The 25213-nt window shown below is 41.2% G+C and overlaps 1 protein-coding gene across 7 annotated transcripts in view; it reads right to left on the bottom strand.

Moving 5' to 3' along the window:
- Positions 1 to 25213, bottom strand: part of elna (elastin a) — a 47824-nt gene that overhangs the window by 8104 nt on the left and 14507 nt on the right. For 4 of the 7 annotated variants that reach the window (XM_077541685.1, XM_077541688.1, XM_077541689.1 and 1 more), the window contains 35 exons: positions 10792 to 10857; positions 10582 to 10653; positions 9888 to 9917; positions 9047 to 9088; positions 8879 to 8953; positions 8610 to 8657; positions 8461 to 8523; positions 8125 to 8157; positions 7982 to 8047; positions 7623 to 7664; positions 7453 to 7539; positions 7315 to 7365; positions 7051 to 7251; positions 6873 to 6908; positions 6643 to 6801; positions 6439 to 6519; positions 6219 to 6308; positions 4750 to 4935; positions 4572 to 4658; positions 4318 to 4443; positions 3923 to 4117; positions 3623 to 3748; positions 3289 to 3471; positions 2985 to 3131; positions 2726 to 2830; positions 2467 to 2592; positions 2247 to 2378; positions 2022 to 2156; positions 1753 to 1875; positions 1535 to 1657; positions 1310 to 1432; positions 1070 to 1213; positions 840 to 986; positions 251 to 367; positions 91 to 159 (listed from right to left, as the gene is read on the bottom strand). In XM_077541685.1, the coding sequence (XP_077397811.1) occupies positions 91 to 159; positions 251 to 367; positions 840 to 986; positions 1070 to 1213; positions 1310 to 1432; positions 1535 to 1657; positions 1753 to 1875; positions 2022 to 2156; positions 2247 to 2378; positions 2467 to 2592; positions 2726 to 2830; positions 2985 to 3131; positions 3289 to 3471; positions 3623 to 3748; positions 3923 to 4117; positions 4318 to 4443; positions 4572 to 4658; positions 4750 to 4935; positions 6219 to 6308; positions 6439 to 6519; positions 6643 to 6801; positions 6873 to 6908; positions 7051 to 7251; positions 7315 to 7365; positions 7453 to 7539; positions 7623 to 7664; positions 7982 to 8047; positions 8125 to 8157; positions 8461 to 8523; positions 8610 to 8657; positions 8879 to 8953; positions 9047 to 9088; positions 9888 to 9917; positions 10582 to 10653; positions 10792 to 10857 (3636 nt within the window). Of the gene's footprint in view, positions 1 to 90; positions 160 to 250; positions 368 to 839; positions 987 to 1069; positions 1214 to 1309; positions 1433 to 1534; positions 1658 to 1752; positions 1876 to 2021; positions 2157 to 2246; positions 2379 to 2466; positions 2593 to 2725; positions 2831 to 2984; positions 3132 to 3288; positions 3472 to 3622; positions 3749 to 3922; positions 4118 to 4317; positions 4444 to 4571; positions 4659 to 4749; positions 4936 to 6218; positions 6309 to 6438; positions 6520 to 6642; positions 6802 to 6872; positions 6909 to 7050; positions 7252 to 7314; positions 7366 to 7452; positions 7540 to 7622; positions 7665 to 7981; positions 8048 to 8124; positions 8158 to 8460; positions 8524 to 8609; positions 8658 to 8878; positions 8954 to 9046; positions 9089 to 9887; positions 9918 to 10581; positions 10654 to 10791; positions 10858 to 25213 lie in introns of those variants that run through there. The other 3 variants (XM_077541687.1, XM_077541686.1, XM_077541691.1) reach the window with 3 other exon arrangements.

Here is a 25213-nt window from a genome sequence, read left to right as displayed (position 1 = left end):
CTAACTGCAATTTAAATTGTCATTGTTATGTTTTTCTTGCATCAAATGTAGCATATTTTGAAGCTTTTGCAGCACCAGAGTACTTATCACCTCCAACTGCACCTGGTCCGACTCCACCTGCTCCAACTCCAACTCCACCTCCACCTCCTGTTGAAACACCTAATGCAAATACAGATACAGAATTATCTCTCATTTAAGAAAATCAGTCATCTGGGTGGACGATGTGTCTGGTGTGTTTTGTTTCCTGTACCATATTTGGCAGCTTTTGCATCAGGAGAGTATTGACCACCTCCAAATCCACCTGGTCCAAAACCAGGCACTCCCCCGACTCCTGTTCCTCCCAGTCCTGCTGTTCCTAATCCTGTTCCTCATATAAAGCAGAAATGAAAGCTATTGAATCAATTTCAAATTACAACAACAGTCAAGATAAGCGTGAATATGAATGTAAACGTGGCCCTGAATCTGACATAAAGTAAACCTGCAAGGACCAAACCCAGTCAATTTATTTTCATATCCCGCCTACGTAAGCACTTTTCAGTCGTGCTGTCACTATCGAATATTTTTAGAACCGATTAATCTATCTATTATTCAATTGATTAATCCACTAATCGGAACATTTTAATTTTGCATTAAAGTGCATTACAAAAGCACCCCCCCCCCCCTCCCCACCCCCCCAGGCTTCTTGGGAAGTTACAGAAATAACCCAAATACGTGTCATATTTCTCCAAATAGTTGAGTTTTTCAGCAAATTAGTTGCACAGACAAAAACGTGAGTAGGTTCATTTGTAAATAGCAAAGCACAAATATGTTAATATATAAAAAGTATTTCCCCTTCAGACCGTATTTGGCAGCCTTTGCGGCGGCGGCGGCAGCAGCAGCAGCAGCATCAGGGTATTGTCCTCCTCCTGGCACTCCTCCTAGTCCTGTTCCTCCCAGGCCTCCTGTTCCTCCTAGGCCTCCTGTTCCTAACCCTGCTCCTGCTCCTCCTGTAAAAAAAAAGTGAAGATGACTTGAGCATTTTTATTAAAAAAAATAAATACATAGTGCTGTTACTGTTATTTTCTTGTACCATATTTAGCAGCCTTTGCAGCAGCAGAGTATTGACCACCTCCAACTCCTCCCGGTACCAAACCAGGGACTCCGCTTACTCCGGTTCCTCCGAGTCCTCCTAGTCCTCCTAGTCCTCCTGTTCCTAAGCCTGCTCCTGTTCCTCCTGCAATTCACAATTAAAGGAAATGAAACCTGTTCCAAACATTTAAAATGGAAGAACAGAGCTGTAATATGTAAATTCGTGTTTTATTTCCTGCACCGTATTTAGCAGCTTTTGCAGCAGCAGAGTATTGACCAGCTCCAACTCCTGCTGGGAGAAAACCAGGTACCTGCACACCTGCTCCTCCCAGTTGCCCTGTTCCGAATGCTGCTCCTGCTCCTCCTGCAATCCACAACAATTAAAATGGACTCAATTCTATGCTTTCAACGTTTCCACCTACATTTGATGATTTGTAGATTATATTATGTCGTTTATTGGCTTTACCATATTTGGCAGCTTTGGCAGCAGGAGAATATTGTCCACCTGCAACTCCTCCAGGAACAAAACCAGGTATTTGCCGACCTGCACCTCCAAGTCCTCCGGTTCCTAGCCCTGCTCCTGCTCCGCCTGTAAACCAGAACAATTGAAGGACAATTGAGATTGATTGAAGCAGAATGTTTTTTAAACTTAAAAGGAGACTAACACTCTTTAATTGATTGTACCATATTTAGCTGCTTTTGCAGCAGGAGAGTACTGTCCACCTCCAACTCCACCTGGTGCAAAACCAGGTACTTGCCCACCTGTTCCTCCCAGTCCTCCAGTACCCAACCCTGCTCCTGCTCCTCCTTTAACACACAACAATTACAAGTGATTAAAAAAATTGTTCAAACTTAGGCTGACAATTCTATACGTCTGATATTCATTAAGATTCAGCGAGATTGATTAAGAGGATTGTAGCTGTGTATTACATCTTTACAAGTGTTGCATTTACCATATTTGGCAGCCTTTGCAGCAGCGGCAGCATATTGTCCACCTCCAACTCCACCTGGTACCAAACCAGGTACTCCTCCTATTCCTGTTCCGGCTCCTCCTCGTCCTCCTGCTCCTAACCCTGCTCCTGTTCCTCCTGTAACTCAAGATTCAGAAGAATTAAGCATGCAGGTTATCGGAATATCAGTTGGACACACAGGTGTATTATTTGCTTCATTTGCTGCACCATATTTAGCAGCTTTTGCAGCAGCAGAGTATGGTCCACCTCCAACTCCTCCTGGGACTAAACCTGGTACTCCTCCAATTCCTCCACCTGTTCCTCCAAGTCCTGTGCCTCCTAATGCTGTTGCAGCTCCTCCTGCAGATCAAAATTAATGGAAATAAAACTGATTTGGAAAACCGTAAATGTAATAGATAGAATATAAGTGTTACTGTATTTCCTGTACCATATTTGGCGGCTTTTGCAGCAGCAGAGTATTGTCCACCTCCAACCCCTCCTGGTACCAAACCAGGTACTCCTCCTACTCCTGCTCCTCCCAGTTGCCCTGTTCCGAATGCTGCTCCTGCTCCTCCTGTAACTCCCAATTGGTGTTTACTCTTAGATTGAACCTTTGCCTTCAGGAATCATTCTAGCAGGTTTATACAATATTGACAGAAAACTGCAACTGCTGAAGAACTAACCATACAATATTTTTTCTGCTTTACCTGCTGGTGAATATGGACCGATGCCTGGATACCTCTGAATTCCGCCTGGTACTGCAAATGGTGCACCACCTGGCACAACACCTGGCACTCCTCCTGGCAAACCACCTGTTGAGCATTTAAGACTGTTTTCATAATAAACAAAGTCTGAATGGAAAATATATTTTATGATATATCTTGGTTTTGGCCCTGGATATTGTCCACCAAAGTCATTAATAACACAACTAAAATTGAGAATTGTGAAAGTAGAACGCATCCATACCATATTTCGCTGCTTTGGCAGATGGTATATATCCACCACCTGGAACACCCCCTGGAACACCACCAGGTATGCCACCAGGTACGCCACCAGGTACACCACCTGGTACACCACCTGGTACACCACCAGGTACACCACCAGGTACACCTCCTATTAAAGAGACCCAAGTAAAAGCATTTTATTGCATGAAGGCTGACATGATTTTACACATGGATACAACATGGAAAAAACTGCCATGGATACAGTGAACATGTGCCAGAAAGTCAACGAGAACTGAAACGTGTGACCACAACATCAGTGACTATACCATATTTAGCTGCTTTGGCTGAAGGTAAATATCCACCACCTGGAAGGCCACCAGGTACGCCCCCGGGTACACCACCAGGTACGCCACCGGGTACGCCACCTGGTACGCCACCAGGTACACCACCAGGTACGCCACCGGGTACACCACCTGGTACGCCGCCGGGTACACCACCTGGTACGCGACCTAAGATAGAAGCCCAAAAATTATGGTGTGAATTTTATGAACACTGAAATGATTTTATACATCACTGCTGCATCTGCCTTGGATACAGTCCACCTGTGCCAGCAACAACACAAGCAAGAAAAAAATTAAAACTGGGTGCATTAAAGCATACCATATTTAGCTGCTTTGGATCCTGGTTGATATCCACCAAATCCTGATACACCACCAGGCACACCGCCTGGTACACCTCCGGGTACACCCCCTGGTATGCCCCCTGGTATTCCACCTGGTACACTCCCTGTTAAGAAGACCAAATATATATATTTTTTGATTATGTGTATTTATTTATTTATTTACTTATAACCATGATACATCATGGTATCTTCTGGATACAGTCTACCTGTGTCATAAAAATCACATCTCGCAATGCAATCAACAATGAGAACTGTGACCATGAGAAGTGCTCCCATACCATATTTAGCTGCTTTGGCTGCTGGTGAATATCCACCAACCCCTGGCACACCCCCTGGTACACCACCTGGCACACCCCCGGGTACACCTCCTGGAAACCCTCCGGGTACACCTCCTGGAAACCCTCCGGGTACACCACCTGGAAACCCTCCGGGTACACCACCTGGAACACCACCTCGTGCTCCACCTGGTACTCCTATTAAGGAGAAATACATTATGATGGCTACAACATGGTGTCTGCCCTGGCTACTGGCTACAGTCCACCTTTCCACAAAGAACACAACAAATAATGCCACCAACACTGACAACTATGACCAACAAAGTAGTGTTTTAAATATTGCATATGTAGGATATAGTCCATTTTACTATAGAAAACAAGCAGAAGGGTGTGCATACCATATTTAGCTGCTTTGGCTGCTGGTTGATATCCACCAAATCCTGGTACACCACCGGGTACACTGATTGGCACACCTACTGGTACACCACCTGGCACACCACCTGGCACACCACCTGGCACACGTCCTGGTACACCACCCATCAAGGAGAATAAACACAAATTGTGTTGAAATGTATGAATTTTACTCAATACATTGATGGTAGTTATGTGGCACTGATATTGAGAACTGTGAGTAGTAGAGCGGTGTTCATACCATATTTAGCTGCTTTGGCAGCTGGTCCATATCCACCACCTCCTGGTACGCCACCAGGTACACCACCCGGTACGCCACCTGGTACGCCTGTGAAAGAGATACATTGTTATCTGCCCTGGATACAGTCAACCTGTACCACAAACGTTCAGAATTACAACCATCAGAGAAGTGAACATACCATATTTTGCTGCTTTTGCTGACGGGAGATATCCACCACCACCTGGCACACCAGCTGGCACACCACCTGGTACACCACCTGGTACACCGCCTGGTACACCACCTGGTATGCCACCTGGTACGCCACCTGGTACGCCCCCTGGTACACCACCTGGTACGCCACCTGGTACGCCACCTGGCACACTACCTGTCAAAGAGACCAAGATTTTGATTGTATATACAGTACTAACAAAACATTAGGGAGATTAGGTGAGATTTTCAGACAAAACACAAAATGCACTATAAGTTTACAGACAAATTTAATCTGACATACACTAACTTTTGAGGTCACACGTGAAACTGTTCAGTGTTTCAGTACTTTTCACACAACTTCTAGGGAGCTGAACGTCAAAATTTAAAACATCTTTGGGATCGATCAATTGAATCAATTGATCAATTGAGTAGAAGAATCGATGATTCTTCTACTCTCCCTGTTGCAACCGCCTGATGGCATTCTGACATTATAAAAGATCAGTGGTTACTTCCCTGTGAGAACATCCTATTTACAGTTTCGCAATGGCAAAGTATTGATGAACAATTGCTCTTAATCTTGGTCTCAGGATGTTAAAATGTGAACAAGACAATGAAAGTTTAAACTTCAATTCTAATTGAACTTGGAAATGTATTATTCCAGTCAAGAACACGTGAATTTTGTTGTGCTCGAACAGCAAGTTATGCAAATTGTATGGAAACATCGAACAGTTAGACATGTGCATTTGAAAGTTCAGAGAACGTCAAATGAAGTTCTACTGTAAAGGTTAAGGTGAATTTTATGTTCATCTAGCAATTTCACCTGATAGCCCAATTTCCCTAACTTTATGTAAGATGCTTTTAATAGTAGTAGTAGTAGTAGTAGTCGTAATAATAATAGACAATCTATCCATTTGAACATCTTATCCTCATAATAATAATAATAATAATAATAATAATAATAATACTGCTACTACTACTACTACTACTACTACTAATAATAATAATAATAATAATAATAAATAAAAACTTGTAAATCCATGTGGCATTCAAGCCTAGCCTCTTGATGAAATGTTTATGACACACTAATCCATAGGTCTCAAACTTCAGTCCTAGCGCGCCACAGTCCTGCATTTTTTCGATGTTTCCCTACTCCAAACACTCCTGATTCAAATGATCAGCTTATCAGCAAGCTCTGGGTTGACGACTGTCTTATTCCATTTTGTTGCTTCAATTGATGTCAAGCTTTGTTTCTGCTTGCTTGAACTGTTCCAAACAAGTGTACTTACTACTTATAATACATTTTCCTATCATTATTTTATATATGTTCGAAATAAACTTGCAAAAAATAAAAATAGTATTGATTATTTAAATGCATGGTCTGCTCTGCATGTAGTCTATCTGAACACCACACGCAGTACCAAGTAGACGCAACTGTTACAAGCTGAGCGATGCCCATACCATATTTAGCTGCTTTGGCTGTTGGTTGGTATCTACCAAATCCTGGCCCACCTCCGGTTACACCGCCTGGTAGACCCCCTGGTAAACCACCTTAGAAGGAGATTCAGGGCAGTTGTTGTTAATGATATGAAGTTATGTGTCTGCCTCGGATAGAGGCCACATTTGTCACAAGCACTACCAAAACCATTGGCTTTGGGCCCACCATATTTAGCTGCTTTACCTAATGGTAAATATCCACCCCCTGGTACACCTCCTGGTATGCCTCCTGGTACTCTCCCGGGTACACCCCCGGGAACACCACCTGTCAAGATGAATCAGGACAGATGTTAATGAAGTAAAGTCATGATACTGTACATCATAGTGTCCGTGGATAGAGGCCAACATTGGCACCATCACTACCAAAATCCACTGGCTTTGCGCATACCATATTTAGCTGCTTTGGCTGATGGTAAATATCCACCACCTGGAACACCACCTGGAACACCACCCGGAACGCCACCCGGTATGCCACCAGGTACGCCACCAGGCACACCACCTGGTACACCACCGGGTACGCCACCTGCCACGCCACCTGGCACACCACCTGTCAATATAAATATAAGTTTTCTAGCTGCTTTCATAATAGTGAACAATAAAAGTTGGAATTGTAGTTACCATATTTAGCAGCTTTGGACCCATGTCCATAGCCTGCTGTTTAATAGAGACAACATTCAATGTATTAACAGCATTTTCATAAAACAACAAAATTAATCTTCTATTATGAAATCATTCTACAGACACATCTGATGATACCAATATTTAGAAATACTGATTTCAGTTTAAGACACACTACCTCCTGGAATCTGCCCTGGATACAGTCCACCTGTGCCACCGACACCGCCCAAACCAGCTGCACCAGGACCAAAACCACCAGCACCACCAGCACCAAAACCACCAGCACCACCAGCAATAGCACCAAAACCACCAGCACCGCCAGCACCAAAACCACCAGCACCACCAGCAATAGCACCAAAACCACCAGCACCACCTACACCTACAGAAGACAAATACAGCAGTGACTACTACATTTTCTTGGGTATTAATTATTAAAATTTACCATATGTGGCAGATTTAGTCTGTGCAGGTGAGATGCCACCGGTGCCCACTCCTGCCAAAAAGCAAAACAAAAAAGTTACACAATTTCTGATATTGTGCTCCATGTTGAGAAGTACCGGTAAGTCCTTGGAATACCAACCAGTTCCAATAGGAAATCCAGGATTTGACCCAGAACCACCTTTACCTCCTGGAAGACCAGCTCCTTGATTACCAAACCCCCCATAGCCTGAAACATTGCAACATGGCATATCATGGCTAATGTCATCATTACGGCAAATCTTTGTCTGAGTGATAGATGAGCATTTGTACCAAAGGGAAGTTTTCCACCTCCAGGTTTTGCTCCATGGCCACCTGAGGACAAATGAACAACATTTGATGGGAGATATACTGGACGTAGAAGAACAAGTGTACAACAAATCAGCTCATTCTCATTATTAGTTACAATTGTATGCCTCAAGCAATACTTAAGATATTTTCTGGGCAGGAATAGGCTGGAGATAGGCCAGTATTAGTAAGATTGTTGATCTATCAAAGCATGTAACCTGTCTATACAACTGTAGCTCATTATAACAACAACAAAAAAAAAAAATAAAAAAAAACTAAAAAAAAAAAACTGAGAGTACTAAGGAAAAAAAAAATGAATGCACTCCTATAAATTACATTCACACCTTGAGTTTTGGGTGATTTTAGAGGGTATCCATGGAACACTCCGGGCTGCATCTGCCCACCGTAGCCTGAATTACAACCAGTTTTGAAAACATTGACGCTTATGCTGTACAGTATATGAATCTAAAATGCATCATGAACTGACCTGCTCCCGCCCCACCCTGTCCTCCTGCTCCAACTGCAGAAGAAACATCAGATCATCCAATCAGATGCATACATGCTGGAAAATAACCTTTTCAAATCAAAGTGCAACTTTTCTGAATTTTACCAAGCAGCCAAATGGTCACATTAATGTGTGACAAGACCAGGAAAATGAAAATGAAATTAAGCAATTTTGTTGAAATGACTAGTAAAACATAAAAATGTGCAGTCGTGCTTTAGGAAGTGCAGGTATCATAATGTCTGGTAGATGCTGCTGCATAAGACGTAAATGTATGAGACAACCTATCTATGTAGTCTTAAAGAGCAAGACAATTCTTACGTGATTTTTGACTAAGGCCATTGCCAGTAGCAACTCCTGGAAGAACTCCACGATTACCAAATCCTGAAGGCACCAATCAGAAAACAGTTGCATTAGATTGCGGGACGGTGCCTATATCTGCCAGTAATTGATCAATGAGTATGACATACCGTTCACTGGCACCAATCCACCTTGATAAAGCCCTGGTACACCCACACCTGCCAGAACCAATGGTACAATATTAATACAAATCAATAGATAATATATAGCAATAGTCTGTCTGAATCACCATTCCGACAAACTACAACATATCCTCCCAAGCAAAAGAAGACCAATTTGCCATGATTTTTATTTTTTTTCTGCATAGACAGATTACATGGAAATAATATCCGGTCTGCCCATGAACATGAAGAGTAGATTTTATTCGATTATACAATACCTGGTACTTTGGAAGCTTTCTTTCCTGATCCAGCACCAGCGCCTGCTGGCAAGCCTGTCTGGGGGATTACAGGGCCTGGAAAGAAGGACACAATGTCACATGAGGTGAGTAAGAAAACACTCATGTGAGCACAAGCGATGGAATAATATACAAAGTTGTGTGTCTTGCCTCCGGCAGGAAGAGTTCCTGTTCCAGTTCCAGTTCCTGCTCCTGCGGTGTAAGAAAATGTAGTGTAGTCAGTGGAGTTATTTATTACGGGACCTGTATCTCTACTCTGTCAAATGTCAAGTTAAATACTTTCATGATCAAAAGTGACATGGCTGACTTTTAATATAATTATGGCTGGCAGTCACTACAAATGTCATTAGCTGTGCTCATCAAATGCCTCATTTCATTGGCTAACCGCTCATGTAAGAAATGAGCTGTCAGCCTCACAAATAGGGGAGTTTGGCCGCAGCAAAGACACAATCGTTTATTTGTTCAGCTCCTATTTTCTTTTTTAAATTCTTAAATTCCACATACTTTGCCTGAATAGACGTTGCGCACTACCTGTAAGTATGTGGCCTCTGGAGATTTGTTGAGGAAAGGTTTGGCAAATGAATCGCTGTTTTATCTTTGCTCTTTCAGGGGAATGAGATGTTATTCTGAGTATCTCCGAAAAAAAAAAAAAGGGCAGACTTATTCGAGGGAATTTTTTTTTCTGCCAACCAATATTTAGGAGTAAGCTGTTTGCCAAAGCCCTCGTCATGAGTGGACCCAGGAGTCTATGCCTCATCAAGCTGCCTAATTTAAAGTAAATCATACGGACATAAACAGCACAGACAGTGAGGTCACCGTAGGCTCTGCGGGAGTATGTTTCTGTCCAAAGTATTATTTTTCATGCTGATTTACTATTAATGTGTTGCATTTATTTTGGCTTTCTGGTATTAATAGACAAGAATGTAGACTATTAAAATCATTTTGTCAGTGTTTGTACAGTAGTCCATTATTGTACCAGCCGACATCTTACCTCCAAATGGTAGCAGGTGGCCTCCAGCACCTGTGATGGGGAAATGTCTGTTAAAATGTGACAAAATGACAATATACTGTATAATTGCATCTTTTTTTTTTTTGTTCTACACTCACCAAAACTCACAAAGTACAATTTCAGCACCACCAAAGTCATCAAAATTGAAGTATTGCTTTATTATTTGGTTAATGGTTTCATTTGGAACCGTTCCAACACCTCCTATTCTAGGTCAGAGGCCCTTAATGGGTTCCTTTCTATATAGACGCAGCGCTAGTATTTGGTCTGCATCTTCAATAAAACTAGTAGTCAGCAGCAGCTAGCAATGCACGCTTATACTGCATATCATTATATGTTCCGGACTACAGTTTGTAAATTTTTTGTAACTACAGTCCTTAACATTTATTGAGGACCCCATCTAAGGACTGGTAAATTTGGTCCATGCCAAAAAAAAAAAAAAAGATTGATGCCTATGGTAACCAGTGTGGAGTCGTACATATCTGTAACCACAATGATAAACATTTTCAGATGAACACCTTGCTGACAGTGTCAATAAAAATGCAAAGCCAGAAAGAATATTTGATACAGCTCTTAGATCTCATCTTGTGTGAGTATCCCTAATACATTGGCAATACTAATGTGAGTATAAACCTGTACACTTTTTTGCATTTGCACTATTCCTAAGTCACGACTGTACCTCTTGTACCAGCCTTCTGTCCAGCTCCTGGGAAGATTCCACCGGGGACCCCACCATATCCTCCATAACCTCCTATATGTGAAGAGGAAAATTTTCTGGTTAAACTATGTTTGGAATTGAACTGGACGTATAAACTCCTTCACATTGTGTGTTTGTTGCTGGTGAAACAATATACCAATGACTGCCAACATACTGTACTGTAGTACTCACCACCGCCTAGGCCTCCAGCTCCATAACCGCCACCTCCCAGAACCCCAGCTCCTAGATTGCCGTAACCTAGAAAGAGATAAAAAAAATAAAAAAATAAAAAAATAAAGCACAACAATTCTTTCAGAGTGACATGCAGAGACAGTAGCACTCCATTCATGTTGTGATAATTTGTTATTGATCAAAACTACAGTGATTTTAGTCAGTAACCCTAGCACATAATGATATAACTGTAATTTTTTCATAGTCAAATAATAAGGATATCAGATTGTCTTATTGGCAAACTCTTTGTCTCATTGCTTCCCCGTTTATAGTTGCGTGTGTAGCTAATATTGTTGACCTATAGGGAACCTCTCAGATTGCTATTCAATGCTAATAAAATTAGCTTTGACAAATTTAGTCATGTGCTATAATGATCATCCATCCATCCATCCATCCATCCATCCATCCATCCATCCATCCATCCATCCATCCATCCATCCTCTTGACCGCTTCTTCCTCACAAGGGTCGCGGGCGGCGCTGGAGCCTATCTCAGCTCTCTGGGCAGTAGGCGGGGGGACACCCTGGACTGGTTGCCAGCCAATCACAGGGCACACAGAGACGAACAACCATCCACACTCACAAGCACACCTAGGGACAATTCGGAGCACCCAATCAACCTGCCATGCATGTCTTTGGAATGTGGGAAATGTGGGAGTGGCCGGAGAAGACCCACGCAGGCACGGGGAGAACATGCAAACTCCACCCAGGAAGGCCGGAGCCTGGACTCGAACCCGAGTCCTCATTACTGGGAGGTGGACGTGCTAACCAGTGATCCACCCTGCTATAATGATCAGTTTATTACAAAACATCATAGTACACCTACACAGGGAAATTGTGTTAATTTTGAGCATAAAAGTGCTTCAATCAATGGTATCCATCCATCCATCCATCCATTTTCTTGACCGCTTATTCCTCACAAGGGTCGCGGGGGCTGCTGGCGCCTATCTCAGCTGGCTCTGGGCAGTAGGCGGGGGACACCCTGGACTGGTTGCCAACCAATCGCAGGGCACACAGAGACGAACAACCATCCACACTCACACGCACACCTAGGGACAATTCGGAGCGCCCAATTAACCTGCCATGCATGTCTTTGGAATGTGGGAGGAGACCGGAGTACCCGGAGAAGACCCACGCGGGCACGGGAGAACATGCAAACTCCACCCAGGAAGGTCCGAGCCTGGACTCGAACCGGAGACTCAATCAATGGTAGCTTCCAATTAATTTAACTGAAGCCTATCGATTAATCAAGGAGAGAACATTTATTGACGTTGCTCAACAGACACAAAACACACTGAAGCAGATGAAGATCTTATGTAGCATCCTATAAACACTTTGTGGCAAGACCCTTTATAGTTTCACTTAACTTAAACAATCTTAAACAGTCCAATCACAGTTTTGACCTCTTCTTATTCTGAAGATTAAGTACAATATGTGGATACAAAGAAACAGAAGAAAATGAACCAGTCACTATTGGCAACATACAGTCTCGGGAGAACACCAAAAACATGCAGGTTCTATATTTGAACAAACTGAGTTGAGACAAGCATACTATAACTATGAATGTTTTTAGAACAAGCCAAAAACACAGTCACACACAAACACCTAAAAAGGGTCTAAAAGTGGAGCGTGAGTCCAGCAAACAAGGGAAGCAAGTCGAATAAGGCAGCAAGACAGACAGGATGAGACCTTGGAGTGCACCCAGTAATTCTCAGCATGAAGGTAATGACAATGATTAGTGATGATGACAAAGAATGTGTGAGGAAAGCAGCAGTGCACGATGAACCCTGCCAAAGGCTTGACAAACACACAAGGCATGTAACACGAGCCTCTGCGCTGAGCTAAGAGTTCCTAAGTAATCTCCTTCTTAGACATGAAGTGTAGGCCTACATGCAGGCACACCTCAAAGTTAGCTTCGAGTCCAACTTTGACTTGACAGTGTTTTAGAAGCTGACAAAAGGACTATTTAACTCCTTAAGTGAATAACTGAAAGTGAGGACGTTCTACTTGAGATATAGTTGTAACTTCGCGTTAAAGGTTGCAGGCCAGTGCACCATTACCGTTTTTCATAAAACAAAAGATATTTCTACAATTTCAATAAAGTAGTATTTTTATTTGTAATTTCTTACATTGAAGAGTGTTTGGCTTCTGAGGTGCAATCTTTGTAACGTACCCTCCCGCGAGATGGCAAATGGTACTTCATTTATATCACTTTTCCACCTTACAAGGCCCTCAAAGTGCTTTACATTCAACTACTCATTCACCTACTGATGACGCAGCATCAGGAGCAACTGGGGGATCAGTATCTTGCTGAAGGATACTTCGACATGGCCACAATGGCATGAGATCAAAACCACAACCTCTAGGTTGGGAGACAACCACTCTACCACTGAGCCACACCACCCCTCGTAATTCTCGGAAAATCTCAAGAAATGTTCACGCAAGAGGTTTATTTATGGAAGATAAATGGACGCCCAATAGAGGTTATATTGTCCTCCCTAATGAGGTTTAGAAATATGCCAGTTTGTTCTTCTGTCCTTGTGTAGCATGTCAAGTGCAAGAGGAATGCTAGTCACATGACTTCCCAGAAACAACTAGGGAAACGTGAAAAATGTGATTCCATTACACCAATGGTACCCAAATTCGGTCCTCGAGAGTCCCTATACAGCCTGTTTTCCATTTCTCCCTCCTTCAACGCAGCTCAAGTGTGGCAGAAAATGGAAACACAGCAGTGAGGGAAGCGGCAGTTTACTGGAAGCACCAGGAAATTGTCAGCACCGCGTGCCAAGGGCACCTAGGCCTTGAAAACTACCGTAACGAGAGTTGGTGCAAGGCCAACGCCAGAAGAAGAAGACATCTTGTGATGCAAACTGTCTGGGGGACAACAGAAGAGGACCATTAGGCAGCTGGAACCCCTCTACAAGTGAAGATTAACTCAGCTTTTGCTGCTCCACTCAGGAGAAGTGTTCAGGCTTATGCGGGAAACCCTTGTGCAATTGAAATACCTCCTGAGGGATCCAAGTGAATCACTAAGCAATGACGCTTTTACAGAGTTCCATCATCAAATAGATCTGCATTTTCATTCTCGTTTTGTCCATGGTGACCTGAGCCTGGCTGTCGTGCTGCCATTATGGGAAAAGAGGGACCTGCATCAGCGATCTCTCTCTGGTTCGAGATCACAAAATGAGATGCAGGCACACAAAAGTGAGTCCAAGATGATGTGATATGAGTCCAGGCTGTCGGCATGAACCGATTTCAGATTTCTGCGTTGACTTGACAGTGAGAAAATACATTTACGTTAAAATAAAACACTCCATATTCCCTGAGAAACTGTGTGTGAATGCTGAGGAATGACCAAATAACATGCAGCATGAGGGATCCTACATATGTTAACCTGGGTCACAGAGGACACTTAAGTTGTGAAAAAAAGGTATTTGATGGCTTGACGTGTCAAATGCTTTTTATTTGTGATACGAAGGCATTTAGTTTTAAACACAGGCTCTCTGTTTGGCCATATTTACAACACATTGTCAGCGTAAACAACTGTATTTTTCTTGGACATGAATTACACCAACTCACACAAATAGGGCGGTCATAATTTGCAGATTATTGGAAGTATACTGCACGTCAGTTTGGTTTGTTGACAGTGAACCACTCGCGGATAGTCTGCAAAATAGCCTTGATATCAAATGATCAGTTACTTTTGGTGCTTTTCCCAGTATTTATTTAATTTCTGACAAGTTGAAGGATTTCTGTATACCTGCTGTATATTGTAGATACATTTTTGACCCACTCTAGGCAAAACAGGAAACCCATGAAACCACCTCCATAACTCCGCTGTATTTGGACAATGGACAGAACATCTCAAACAAAAGGTCAGTGATCCAATCCAAGATGGAAGGGATGGAAATTCATCCTACACCAGAGAGTGAACAGAAATGCGAAGGTGAGCGATAAAGTACTGTGATGTATCATAGGCTCGCTCCATTCACACAGGACTGATTTGATGCTGATTATTTGTACGAAAACAGCATTTTGGATACAAACAAACAACGAGGAGAGACAAATTACTCCCAGTACTCGAATCAATCTATAATCTAATCTCTTAACAATATAAATGTAGATTACAGCATTAATAGTACACTTTTGCTTAGGATAATAATGGTAATACTGGTATGCAAATGACAGTGTTTTCAGGAATTTTTATAGCTCAGGGTTATCATGGATTGTTTTGAGCCACCTCAAAAACACAAATTAAAAGACTTGATTTTAGTAGTTTATTCTCAAGTTACCCTGGATGGATAGATTGATGACAGATTGATTACAGATTGATGGATGGACACTGTCAAAAATGAGCAATACAGTAAGAGTTCAAAAGGCAAGATACCTTTTCCATACAATCTAAAAAGAGTAATATTTACTTGAAAAAAACGAGTAAAGTTTTTTCACTTGAAAATTCTTTGAGTACAATGTATCCTTTAACAAAAAAAAAAAAAGTAATTTAAACATTGAGGAACAAACTCATGACCTTCAGCTTGAGAGACTGCATTTCTGGTGGGTCTAAAATGAGACCAAAAACTGGTCTTTTGAGGTACAAAGATTCTGCCTGACACCATCAATATACAAACACACTCCAGGAGTGGCATGGCTCAGGTGGTAGAGTGGCTGTCTCGCAACCTGCAAGCTGCGGGTTTGTTCCACAACCCTGAAGTAACTTCTTTTTTTTTTTTTTTTTTTACTTTTTATTATTATTATTATTATTATTATTATTATTATTAATTAATATATTTTTTTACAGTGTATACAGTACAGATACATTCCCAAGCCCCAATAGCCAAGAATCAAAAGAAGTGCCTCTATAGGTACCGCCCTGTGACAAGCCATTGTTGTATCGTAAAAGCTACAACAAAGTATTTGAAGAGATCACATGTAAGAAGAAGAATGTAAATCTTTGTTGTAGACTGACACTGGCCAGACAATGTGGCCAAGACTCAGTCACTGGTCATGTTCTCAGCCCAAGTGATGGATATGAGCCAGTGTGTAGAGAAATATCTGGTTTCAATCTCACCCCTCAAACACCTCGCTCATTCTCCATTGGGGCGAGGTCAGACAATCTCGTTTGAGAACCGAGGGATACAAAAGTCATTAATCAAAACAGTCTTTGCTCCTCACTCTCTCTCCTTCACTTGTTCTCTCTATTTATCGCCATTATTTTTCATGTTTCCCCTCAAACACATTCTATGAGTTTATTTAGAAAAAGACAAGGTGTTAATTGCATCAATAAGAGGAACCAAATATAAGCATGTGACAAATGGATGCTTTCTGCTCTGTACTTTGGGCTTTTATTCAAAACCATTGAAGATGGACGAGCGGAGGACAGACCTCTGAAATGTCAGCGGTATTTTAGAGACATTTGTCATTTTCCCTTATTTGCTTTTGCTCTGTTAGCTTGCAGAAAAGCACCTTGAGACCATTTGAACTCATACCCCTTCATTCTGTCATCTTGTGTAGAAACCGGTGCAAAAGTGCGAAGTATGACACGTACTGTATCTTGCTTGTGCTAACCATGACATCATTAACACCAAAAGGTGCACAGAATGCAGGGACGTGCTTTGGCAATGCACATTGCTGCACTTTCTGTAATGTGATGGAAAATCTTCTCACTAACTTCATTTTTAAAGACTCGGCCAATTCCCTGAAGAATCATCATTAGTGTTTGATTGACAGGTGGGTTCGATTCTTCGGCTATGGTCCCAAATACATTTTCACTTTAAAAAGTAAGCCTATCATTATGTCTTTTGTAGTCATCACACACGATTTCTATCAGTATCAAATTATCACACTGCACAACTTCCAAGTTGGTGGATAGATAGCATTTTTGTGAGGTGATGCAGGGCGAGCTGGATAAAAGCTGAGTGATGTGAGGTGTGTAGTAATTCCACATTGCGTGAGACACAAGCGGACACAGTGACGCTTCTCTTACGTTCCCTCTCCCTTCTCCTGTGACCTCCAATTGTCCTTGTCACTTCCAGGTTCCCTGTGCTGTAACATATCAGCACGCAATTGTGAGACACAAGGTTTGCATACATGTTGAATTAATTATATGTTCACACGCTACTGCACATATTGTCTATCTTTTACTTAATGGTGTGAGGTTGCTGACTTGGGCAGAATGCCTCATATTGTTTTTAATTTAATTTTTTCATGGAGTCATGACACTATCAATAACGGCTTCCAAAAGCGCTCAGTCAACCTATTTGTTGTCCTATGTGAGCTCCTCCTGATATAAATGGTTCTAATTTGTCCCAGTTCTCAGAAATATCTAGTCGTGGTCATTACTCTTATCAATGTAATTTACAGTTACTGCTCTTCTAAACTTTTGATTTCCAAAAAAAGAGGACACTCCGCTCAGCCGGAGATCCTTGATTGATACTCAAAGTTTGCTCAAAGATGTCATAAATTACAATTAGTTTAGCATATGCCTCCTCTGTATGAGTCGAAAAAACAAAAACAAAAAAACAACATAACTCTGTCACCTTCTTTTGCCCAGGATCGACTTTTAGAGCTGCCAACTTCCCGCGATCGGGAATCAAACCTGCACCACAGACACATCTAGTTTGGGAACCTAGAGCGCTACCAGTGAGCTAAAGTGATGAAAACTCTCTAAAATGTCTACTAGTATGAATGGATGTTTGTCTACAGGTTCCTTGTGTCAGGAAGTTCTAACCCAAAATCAGCTGAGATAGCCTCCAGGTCACCCACAACCCTAATGAGGGCAAGTGGCATGGAGAATGGATTGACAGAATTGGCAGACCACTAAACATTTATCACAGTTTGGGTTTGGAAAAGTTGCCATAGACAAGCTTGAAAATACTTGGGTGAAGAGCAATGTTTTCATTGCTGTTGGTTTGTTTGATTGTTGGGCGGATTACAACCTCGGGCCACCATGGGAACCTCAACAATGCTCAGGAAGAAAACCAGTGTCTCCTCAGCAACCAGTTTTTTTTCTTTCTATTACACATTAAAAAGCTAAACTGTGTCCATCTCCACCCAACCACGACTGACACTATTGTAGCACTGTCCTTGGTACCCCAAAGGAAGGGTGTTTGTAACAGCATGGATTAAGCAGCAACTTTTAAAAACACACCAAAAAAAACTGCATAGCAAAATATTTACAGAGCTAGTGCACCCGTTTGAAAAAACTAATTCAAATACATGCATGTAAAATAAAAAAAAATCACCAAGCAGTAAGAATATCTCACTCAAACAGGCATTTAGCAATGCTTTCCAATGGCTTCTTAAACAGTAAGTGTGAATGTTTCTAGTTGCAAACTGTGCTACTGTGCTGTTGTGCGACCCCACCTTAGTAACGACTCTGCAAACAGCTTTATGCAAAATTATTCGTGCTGTGCCTTAATTACCGCCACTAAATGGTTTATTTTGTGAAGTTGTTTGTTAGTCTGTCTGCCTGCAGCATGTCCAAAGGTAACTGTTCTCTCTGCTGCCTTGCATGCCAAAACATTAAAACGGTTGGAATAATATGACTAATACACTTGAGGTCATTGAAAAGTGCTGCTACTTCTCACACACTGGGAAAGACTCACTTCCCACAACAAACATCCGCACTTTGAGCTAAAACCACAGCACTTAAATTGAGCAATAACTCGAAAGTGTGTGCTTAATTAAAAACATTTAGGGCAAGGAATGATCAAATAGAATTGTAAATTGTGAGTTTTAATATCTTCCATTGAATGTAGCACAATAATTCCCAATTATGGTGCCTGAGCACACTAGTGCACCGTGAGAGATCATCAGGGAAATTATCTAGGTTCACTTAATTGAATTCAAAATTAGTATTTATTTATTACAAATACTGTTCCGCCCTGCGATTGGTTGGCAACCGGTCCAGGGTGTCCCCCGCCTACTGCCCAGAGCCAGCTGAGATAGGCGCCAGCAGCCCCCGCGACCCTTGTGAGGAATAAGCGGTCAAGAAAATGGATGGATGGATGGACAAATACTGTTCCAGTGCCATATAGACAGGCATGATAATTAAATCTGTCTATTAGGTGGTAGAAGGTACAAATTGCTTGTGTATCCACGCATTGCCATTAATACAAAAGATTAGGTCATAGTTTCTGCGGGCAAAACAGCTTTGTTTTTAAATAAGCATGCGAGTGAGTAAATTGAGATGAGATTATCATTTCAATATTCATACTTTTTGTTACAATTTTGTTTGGTGGTGCATCATGAGATTTTTTTTATTTTTTTTTTAATTAAAAATGGATGCCTGGGATCCATAAAAGTTGGGAAACACTGGCCTACAGAACAGGAATTTTATTTTCCCCTCAGCAGTGTTGTCATTCCATCTGTGGCGACAGTTGTTGTTCCTGTTTAGATTTGAAACTGTACTAATTTGTAAACCTCGCATTACACCATTATCCATTGAGTCAATGATGTCATTGTTTACACTTCAAGTCATACGAAGCCGACAGCAGCAGACCGTACGCTTTCAACCACACCAGAGAGTTCGGCCTTTCCTGGTTTTTGTTAGAACTGAGAGGATCTGCTACTCTTTATCCACTTTGAAAGAATGTCCCAGCTGCTCTGCCAACTCCGAGCCCCTGAACATGTCTGAGGAGTATCTACAATTCAGTGCTCATCAACCATTTGATCTTGGCACACAGTCGTGCAGCATGTTCAACAAAGGCATTCAGACAAGGCAGAAAACACATTGCAAGCATTAGATTATGGAACATATGAGGCGAAACATCACAGATCTGAGCAGCCAGCCCGAAAAAGATTAATTGTACAAACTATGATTCGGGTTAGAACTCATGTCAAAATGCGAAGCCTGGAGGCATGGTATGTAGCTACAGTTGGGCCAAGTGTGTTTCCTTTCCCAGATGGTCCACATGTGCATCTGACTGCCATTGCACTGAATACTTTTCTGACAAGTCAGGGTTGAGGACGGAGACCAATGTTGGACAAGTCGGCTGCTAAGATGCACATTGAAACGCTGACGCTGGATGCACACGCTCCAAAGCATTTTCCAAGTTCTTCCGTCATAGGAAAGCTTGCGAACGCAGTGCAGCCATCTGTTGCATGTCACTGCTGCAACCATTGGGAAGAAACTACTAAAGTTGAAAGAATTGAAAGAGATCATTTAGATGGATAAAAGAAAAATTGACAAATTGAACCCGGAAGATTATACTACCAATGACCCCTTGTTGACTGTCTTTTTTCCAATGTAGTAAGTAGGTGATTGAACAACTTAAGAAAAAAAAAACAGACAGTCATTATAGCCATTTTTTTCAGTCCAGTTACCAAAAGGATGGGGCTGTGAAAAGGTGAGGACAAGTGACAAACATGACCCTCATCCATGGCCATAGGTAAATGTGTGCAGCCCCCCCCAATCGGTGCATGCATTGGACACTACTGGGCCTCGGTTGGCCAACTTGTAAGAATAATATAATAGCTTAAATGTTTTTAAAAATGTACTTTAAGTGTTCAGTTTGAAAAATTACTTTGGAGCAAATTATAAATTACAACAATAGAATTTGTGTTTTAGCCCATGTGTAACAATGTGCAACTACATATGTTCCTTTGTTATGGCAATGGAAAGGTCCAATAAACTGTAAACCTTGGCCAGAATCAATCGGATGGCTTTGTGTTAATTAGAAATATAAAATATAGTTCACAACACTCAGAGAGAGAGAGAGAGAGAGAGAGAGAGAGAGAGAGAGAGAGAGAGAGAGAGAGAGAGAGAGAGAGAGAGAGAGAGAGAGAGAGAGAGAGAGAGAGAGAGAGAGAGAGAGAGAGAGAGAGAGAGAGAGAGTGTGAGTCTCGATCTGTGTCTAAACAACCCAGGGACAATATTGCCAGATGGACAAGGACAGAGGCTCATAGTCCAGACTTACTGGAAAACAAAAGCTGGAAGATTGGTTTGACTTTGCCAAGGGATGGCTCATCAACTCACACAGAGTGTATATCAGGCTGAGACTGAGGCATGTAGCATGCAAAACTGATTAGACACAAACAAAAACTAATAAAAGCCACAATTTCATTGCTTTTTAACTACAATACTTTTTGGGAATATTGGCTAAGATTATGGAGATGCTAAGAAAATCTGCTTACATCACTGAAGAAAACCTTTTAGGAAACAACTTTTGCAGTGAGAATGCAGTCCATTTGCAGTTTTGGTGACTTGACAAACAGGAAAACTACAGAAAAAATTGGAGAGCTTTGTAATTTAGCCATTATACACTGCTGCAAATGATCAATACGTTTTTTTGCGACAACATTAGTAGTTAAATATGCTAATTGAGAAAAGACTGGCTTTATTTTACTTGTATATTTTATTTAAAATTTTTAAAATATTATATGAAGTCTAAAAAGACAAAAAAATAAATAAATAAAAAGAAGGCCAATAAAGTTAAGTGAAATTCAGAAGAAATTATTCATTTAAATAAAAAGTTATGGTAAAAAAAAAAAGGTCAAAAAGGTCATCTTTATTTTATTTAACAAACATTCTTTATTCATTAATCAGGGTTGTCGGTATCTGTAGAATGTAACTATTAAAGTAACTTGTAATCTAAGTAAATTACTTTTAAAATCAAGTAATCAGTAAAGTAACTAAGTTACTTTTACAAGCAAGTAGTCAGCAAAGTAACTGAGTTACTTTTTCAATGGGCTCTTTGCACAGCTCGACTACTTCCTGAACTGAATACCACGTTTTTGTTTCCTGTCTTTCATGAGTGGACAAACTGATTAATCCAGGTGTGTCTGGCCAATGTTGTTGTAGTTACTGAGATCAGGCACACCTGGATTAATCAGCTTGTCCACTCATGAAAGACAGGAATTGAAGGACTGGTGTTGAGTTCAGGAAGTAGTGGATTTGTGCAAAGAGCCCATTAACTGTAACAACACTGATACTTACATATAATTGCATTTTGTTTTTTGAACTTCATTTAAAAAAAGTTAATTAAAAGTATTAAGATTGCTGATTAAGGTACAAAATGCAGTACAGTACAGTACTACGTGATGTTTGACATTCTGATTAGTGTCTCCGTAGCACCGCTTTGCTTTATGTCCTCAACATATTCACAATTGAGGTGTGTGTGTATGAGCAGATGTGCTGACAAATGGGCTCTTTGCACAAATCCACTACTTCCTGAACTCAACACCACTCCGTTTCCTGTCTGTAATGAGTGGACAAGCTGATTAATCCAGGTGTGCCTGATCTCAGTAACTACAACGACATTGGCCAGACACACCCGAATTAATCAATTTGTCCACTCATGAAAGACAGGAAACAAAGACGTGGTATACAATTCAGGAAGTAGTCGAGCTGTGCAAAGAGCCCATTATGAGGCCTGTGAGGATCAAGAAGATATTTAGGCAACCTAAGTTGTCATTCAGACGCATTCACATGTGTACAGGTCTGAGCTGCACTAATGAAAAACATTCAAGGGGACTCGCATCCTGGCCAAGATTATCTTCTTTTGGCGCAACATTCGGCATCTCATCTCGAGCAATCTGTCTTTATGCAAGGGTTTTGTGCGCAAGTGTTAGGAATGTGATCTCTACTGTGCATACTGGACATGTCATTTGGTATTCTGTACCTGTAAAATGAAATGAGATCCAAAACAAGACTTTTGTGAAATAAAAAGTCTTTATTTGTAGTTTTCTTGTCCTTGCCAGCTCTCACTATTTTTGTTTAGAGGCCACATTCCATTTCTATGCTATTACTGTGCTCAGTCCGTATCATACTCCTTCAAGAAATTGAGAATATGAGCCAGTGGTAATTGAAACAGGTGCTCTGGGCCACAAATCACAGAACGGCGCTCACAACGCTCAATCCAAATTTCACAAAAGAATCGAGTTGAGGACTGTATTATAACTTAAAGTGACACATAATGCTTTGGAACAGAGGGAAGTGTGGAAACTGGCTGTCCAAAGTGATGCTACAGCTTTTGGGTTTTTAATGCAGACTGGCCTGACCTCCTGTGGATGAAGTATAACGCCTCCCCCTGACAAACTACAGTCACCAGTGGTATCTATCATCTTAATTTAAATGGATATTGCAGTTTAGACTATCATAAGAATAGTGTTTAATCTTGAAATTGATTGCTAGGCTAATTTTTGGGGAGGCAACAAAAACATTAAGTAAAAGAAAGCTGGCTCAAAAAAATATCTGCAACATATTTCACTGTCAAAAGGGTTATTGCAGGTATACCCAACAGTGGTGGTGACTTAATATAATCTCAGCCACATACAGTATAAACCCGGCAGGGAAGTCTGAAACGAAACAGCTTCCAGATGTAACAACTCATGCAGTTTTTGACCTGCTGTTTTCTGACATTACTTTCGTCAGCTTTCACACAGAGAAATTCATAAAAGTTATCTTGCCTTTCTAACTGTCGTGAATTGACAAATGCTATAGATATCGGAGATGGAAAAAAATGGAAAACTGTATGGACACAAATGCCAACGAGGTTGACAGTGTTTTAGTCTTAAAAAAAATATAAAAATACCAGACCATACAAGAAGTTCAAAAAATGACCATTACCACTAAAGGCCTAAAATATAGAAATTGGAAAAGTGCCAACTGAGTTGCCAGTTCACTCCCCTATATGCTATATGCCACGGAAGAGGCGGGACTTCGGACTTCCGTGATTTGGCACATGAGCTTTGATTCTGGTCCGGGTTGTGAATGCACAACCGAGAGGCACAAAGTCGGAAGCACGCGTCGCAAACCGAACCGGAACCAAAGCTCATGTGCAAAAATAGTCCCGCCTCTTCCGTGGCATATACCCAATTGGCGTTACAGGTTGTTAACTGTACAGACAGGACAGTTGTGTGGAGTTCTCCCTGTGCTTAGTTTGGATTTCTTCAAGTTCTCCAGCTTGCTCCAGCATTCCAAAGCATGCTTCTTAAGTTAATTGAATACTGTAAACAGCCATTCTGAATCAATGTGAGTACGGAGGGTGGTTTGTCTATAACTCTACATTAACTCTAATGAATGACAAATGTCTAAACGGGTGAATCTAACAACTTGCATGGAAGAGTACTGTAAAAAGTGTAAAGACAGGAAAAGAATCTAAGCTTGATTAGACGTGACAGCGCACATGCCTCGTAACAGTGGAATCTTCCACTGAAAGTCTGATTAAGTCACACATTTTCCAGTGCATATTCTTTTTCTTTCCTTATCATCTCTTAGCATGTTTTGTTGAAATTCCTGAATAAATGTCCCAAAAAGTTAATCCTATTACCTCGTTTCACTCCTTGAAATAGACAGAATGTTGTAAATGCCAAATGTTGGCCAATTATAGGATAAAGTGAATCCACCTTTAAAAGATGATGGCGTGCAGGTGCTGCACATCAAAGGAAGATTATTACCCGGGGTTCAGAGCATTGTCAAAACTGGATACTTCACAATTAGCGTGACGTTTACAAGGTTTTGCATGAGCTACGCTAAAATTCACTATAGTCACGCTAAACACTTCACCAGCTGTTGCCCTGTGTAATAGTCCAGATCAAACAAGGAGCTTGCCAGTGGAACGCAGCGTCACTATTGAGCTTCAACAAAAGAATGATTGGAAGGTTTCTCAAATGTGCACAGGTACAGTATGTCAGTCTGATTGCAAATGTTTCTAAGGAGCCAGAGCTGAAAATTTACTGATGCATGCCAAAGACTATTAAGCTACAATGGCCATTGCAGTCTCGTTATCCATTCATGATCCATCCATTTACTATACCGCTAACCGTTATCCTCATTAGGGTCACAGCTGAGCTGGGGCCAATTCCAGCTAAATTTGGAGTAGTAGACAGTCCATCGCAGGGCACATATAGGCAAACAAGCAGTCACACTTATGGACAATTACAGTCTCCAATGAAGCTAACCAATGAAGCTAACGCCAAAATTACTTCACCCGGGAAGTAAAAAAAAAGCTGATATCTACTACTATTCCTTCATACCTATTATTTACTACTCATGAAAAGCTGCAAACTGAAAAGCAACAACATATATGGGTCTCCAAAATTAAGCTTATGAACAAAAACAAAATAATTAAAAATGAAAGTAAAAACAGACTGGTACAGTGGCCAACTCATTTGCACAACAGTGCATATCAAGGCATAGTAGCAAGCCGCTGCAATGCATTGTGTTCAATAAAGTTTGTTTGTTTTTTCTGGTCACAATAAAATCAAAGTGTACCTAGAGGGGTGGTTAGAGCTTTCTAATATGTAACAGCACTGGAAGCAGTGATCTAAAAAGCTCTAACCGTACTTTTATTTAAACAGAGAATATGCATTTTAATGGTCATGCACATTGTAGTAACGGTACAGGAGCATGACCTACATGTATGAAAATTCTTCTAAATAATC

The sequence above is a fragment of the Festucalex cinctus genome, chromosome 13 (genome assembly GCF_051991245.1).
Source record: "Festucalex cinctus isolate MCC-2025b chromosome 13, RoL_Fcin_1.0, whole genome shotgun sequence".
Lineage (NCBI taxonomy): Eukaryota > Metazoa > Chordata > Actinopteri > Syngnathiformes > Syngnathidae > Festucalex > Festucalex cinctus.
Note: the sequence above shows the minus strand (reverse complement) of the source record. Positions and strands in the feature narration are given on the sequence as shown.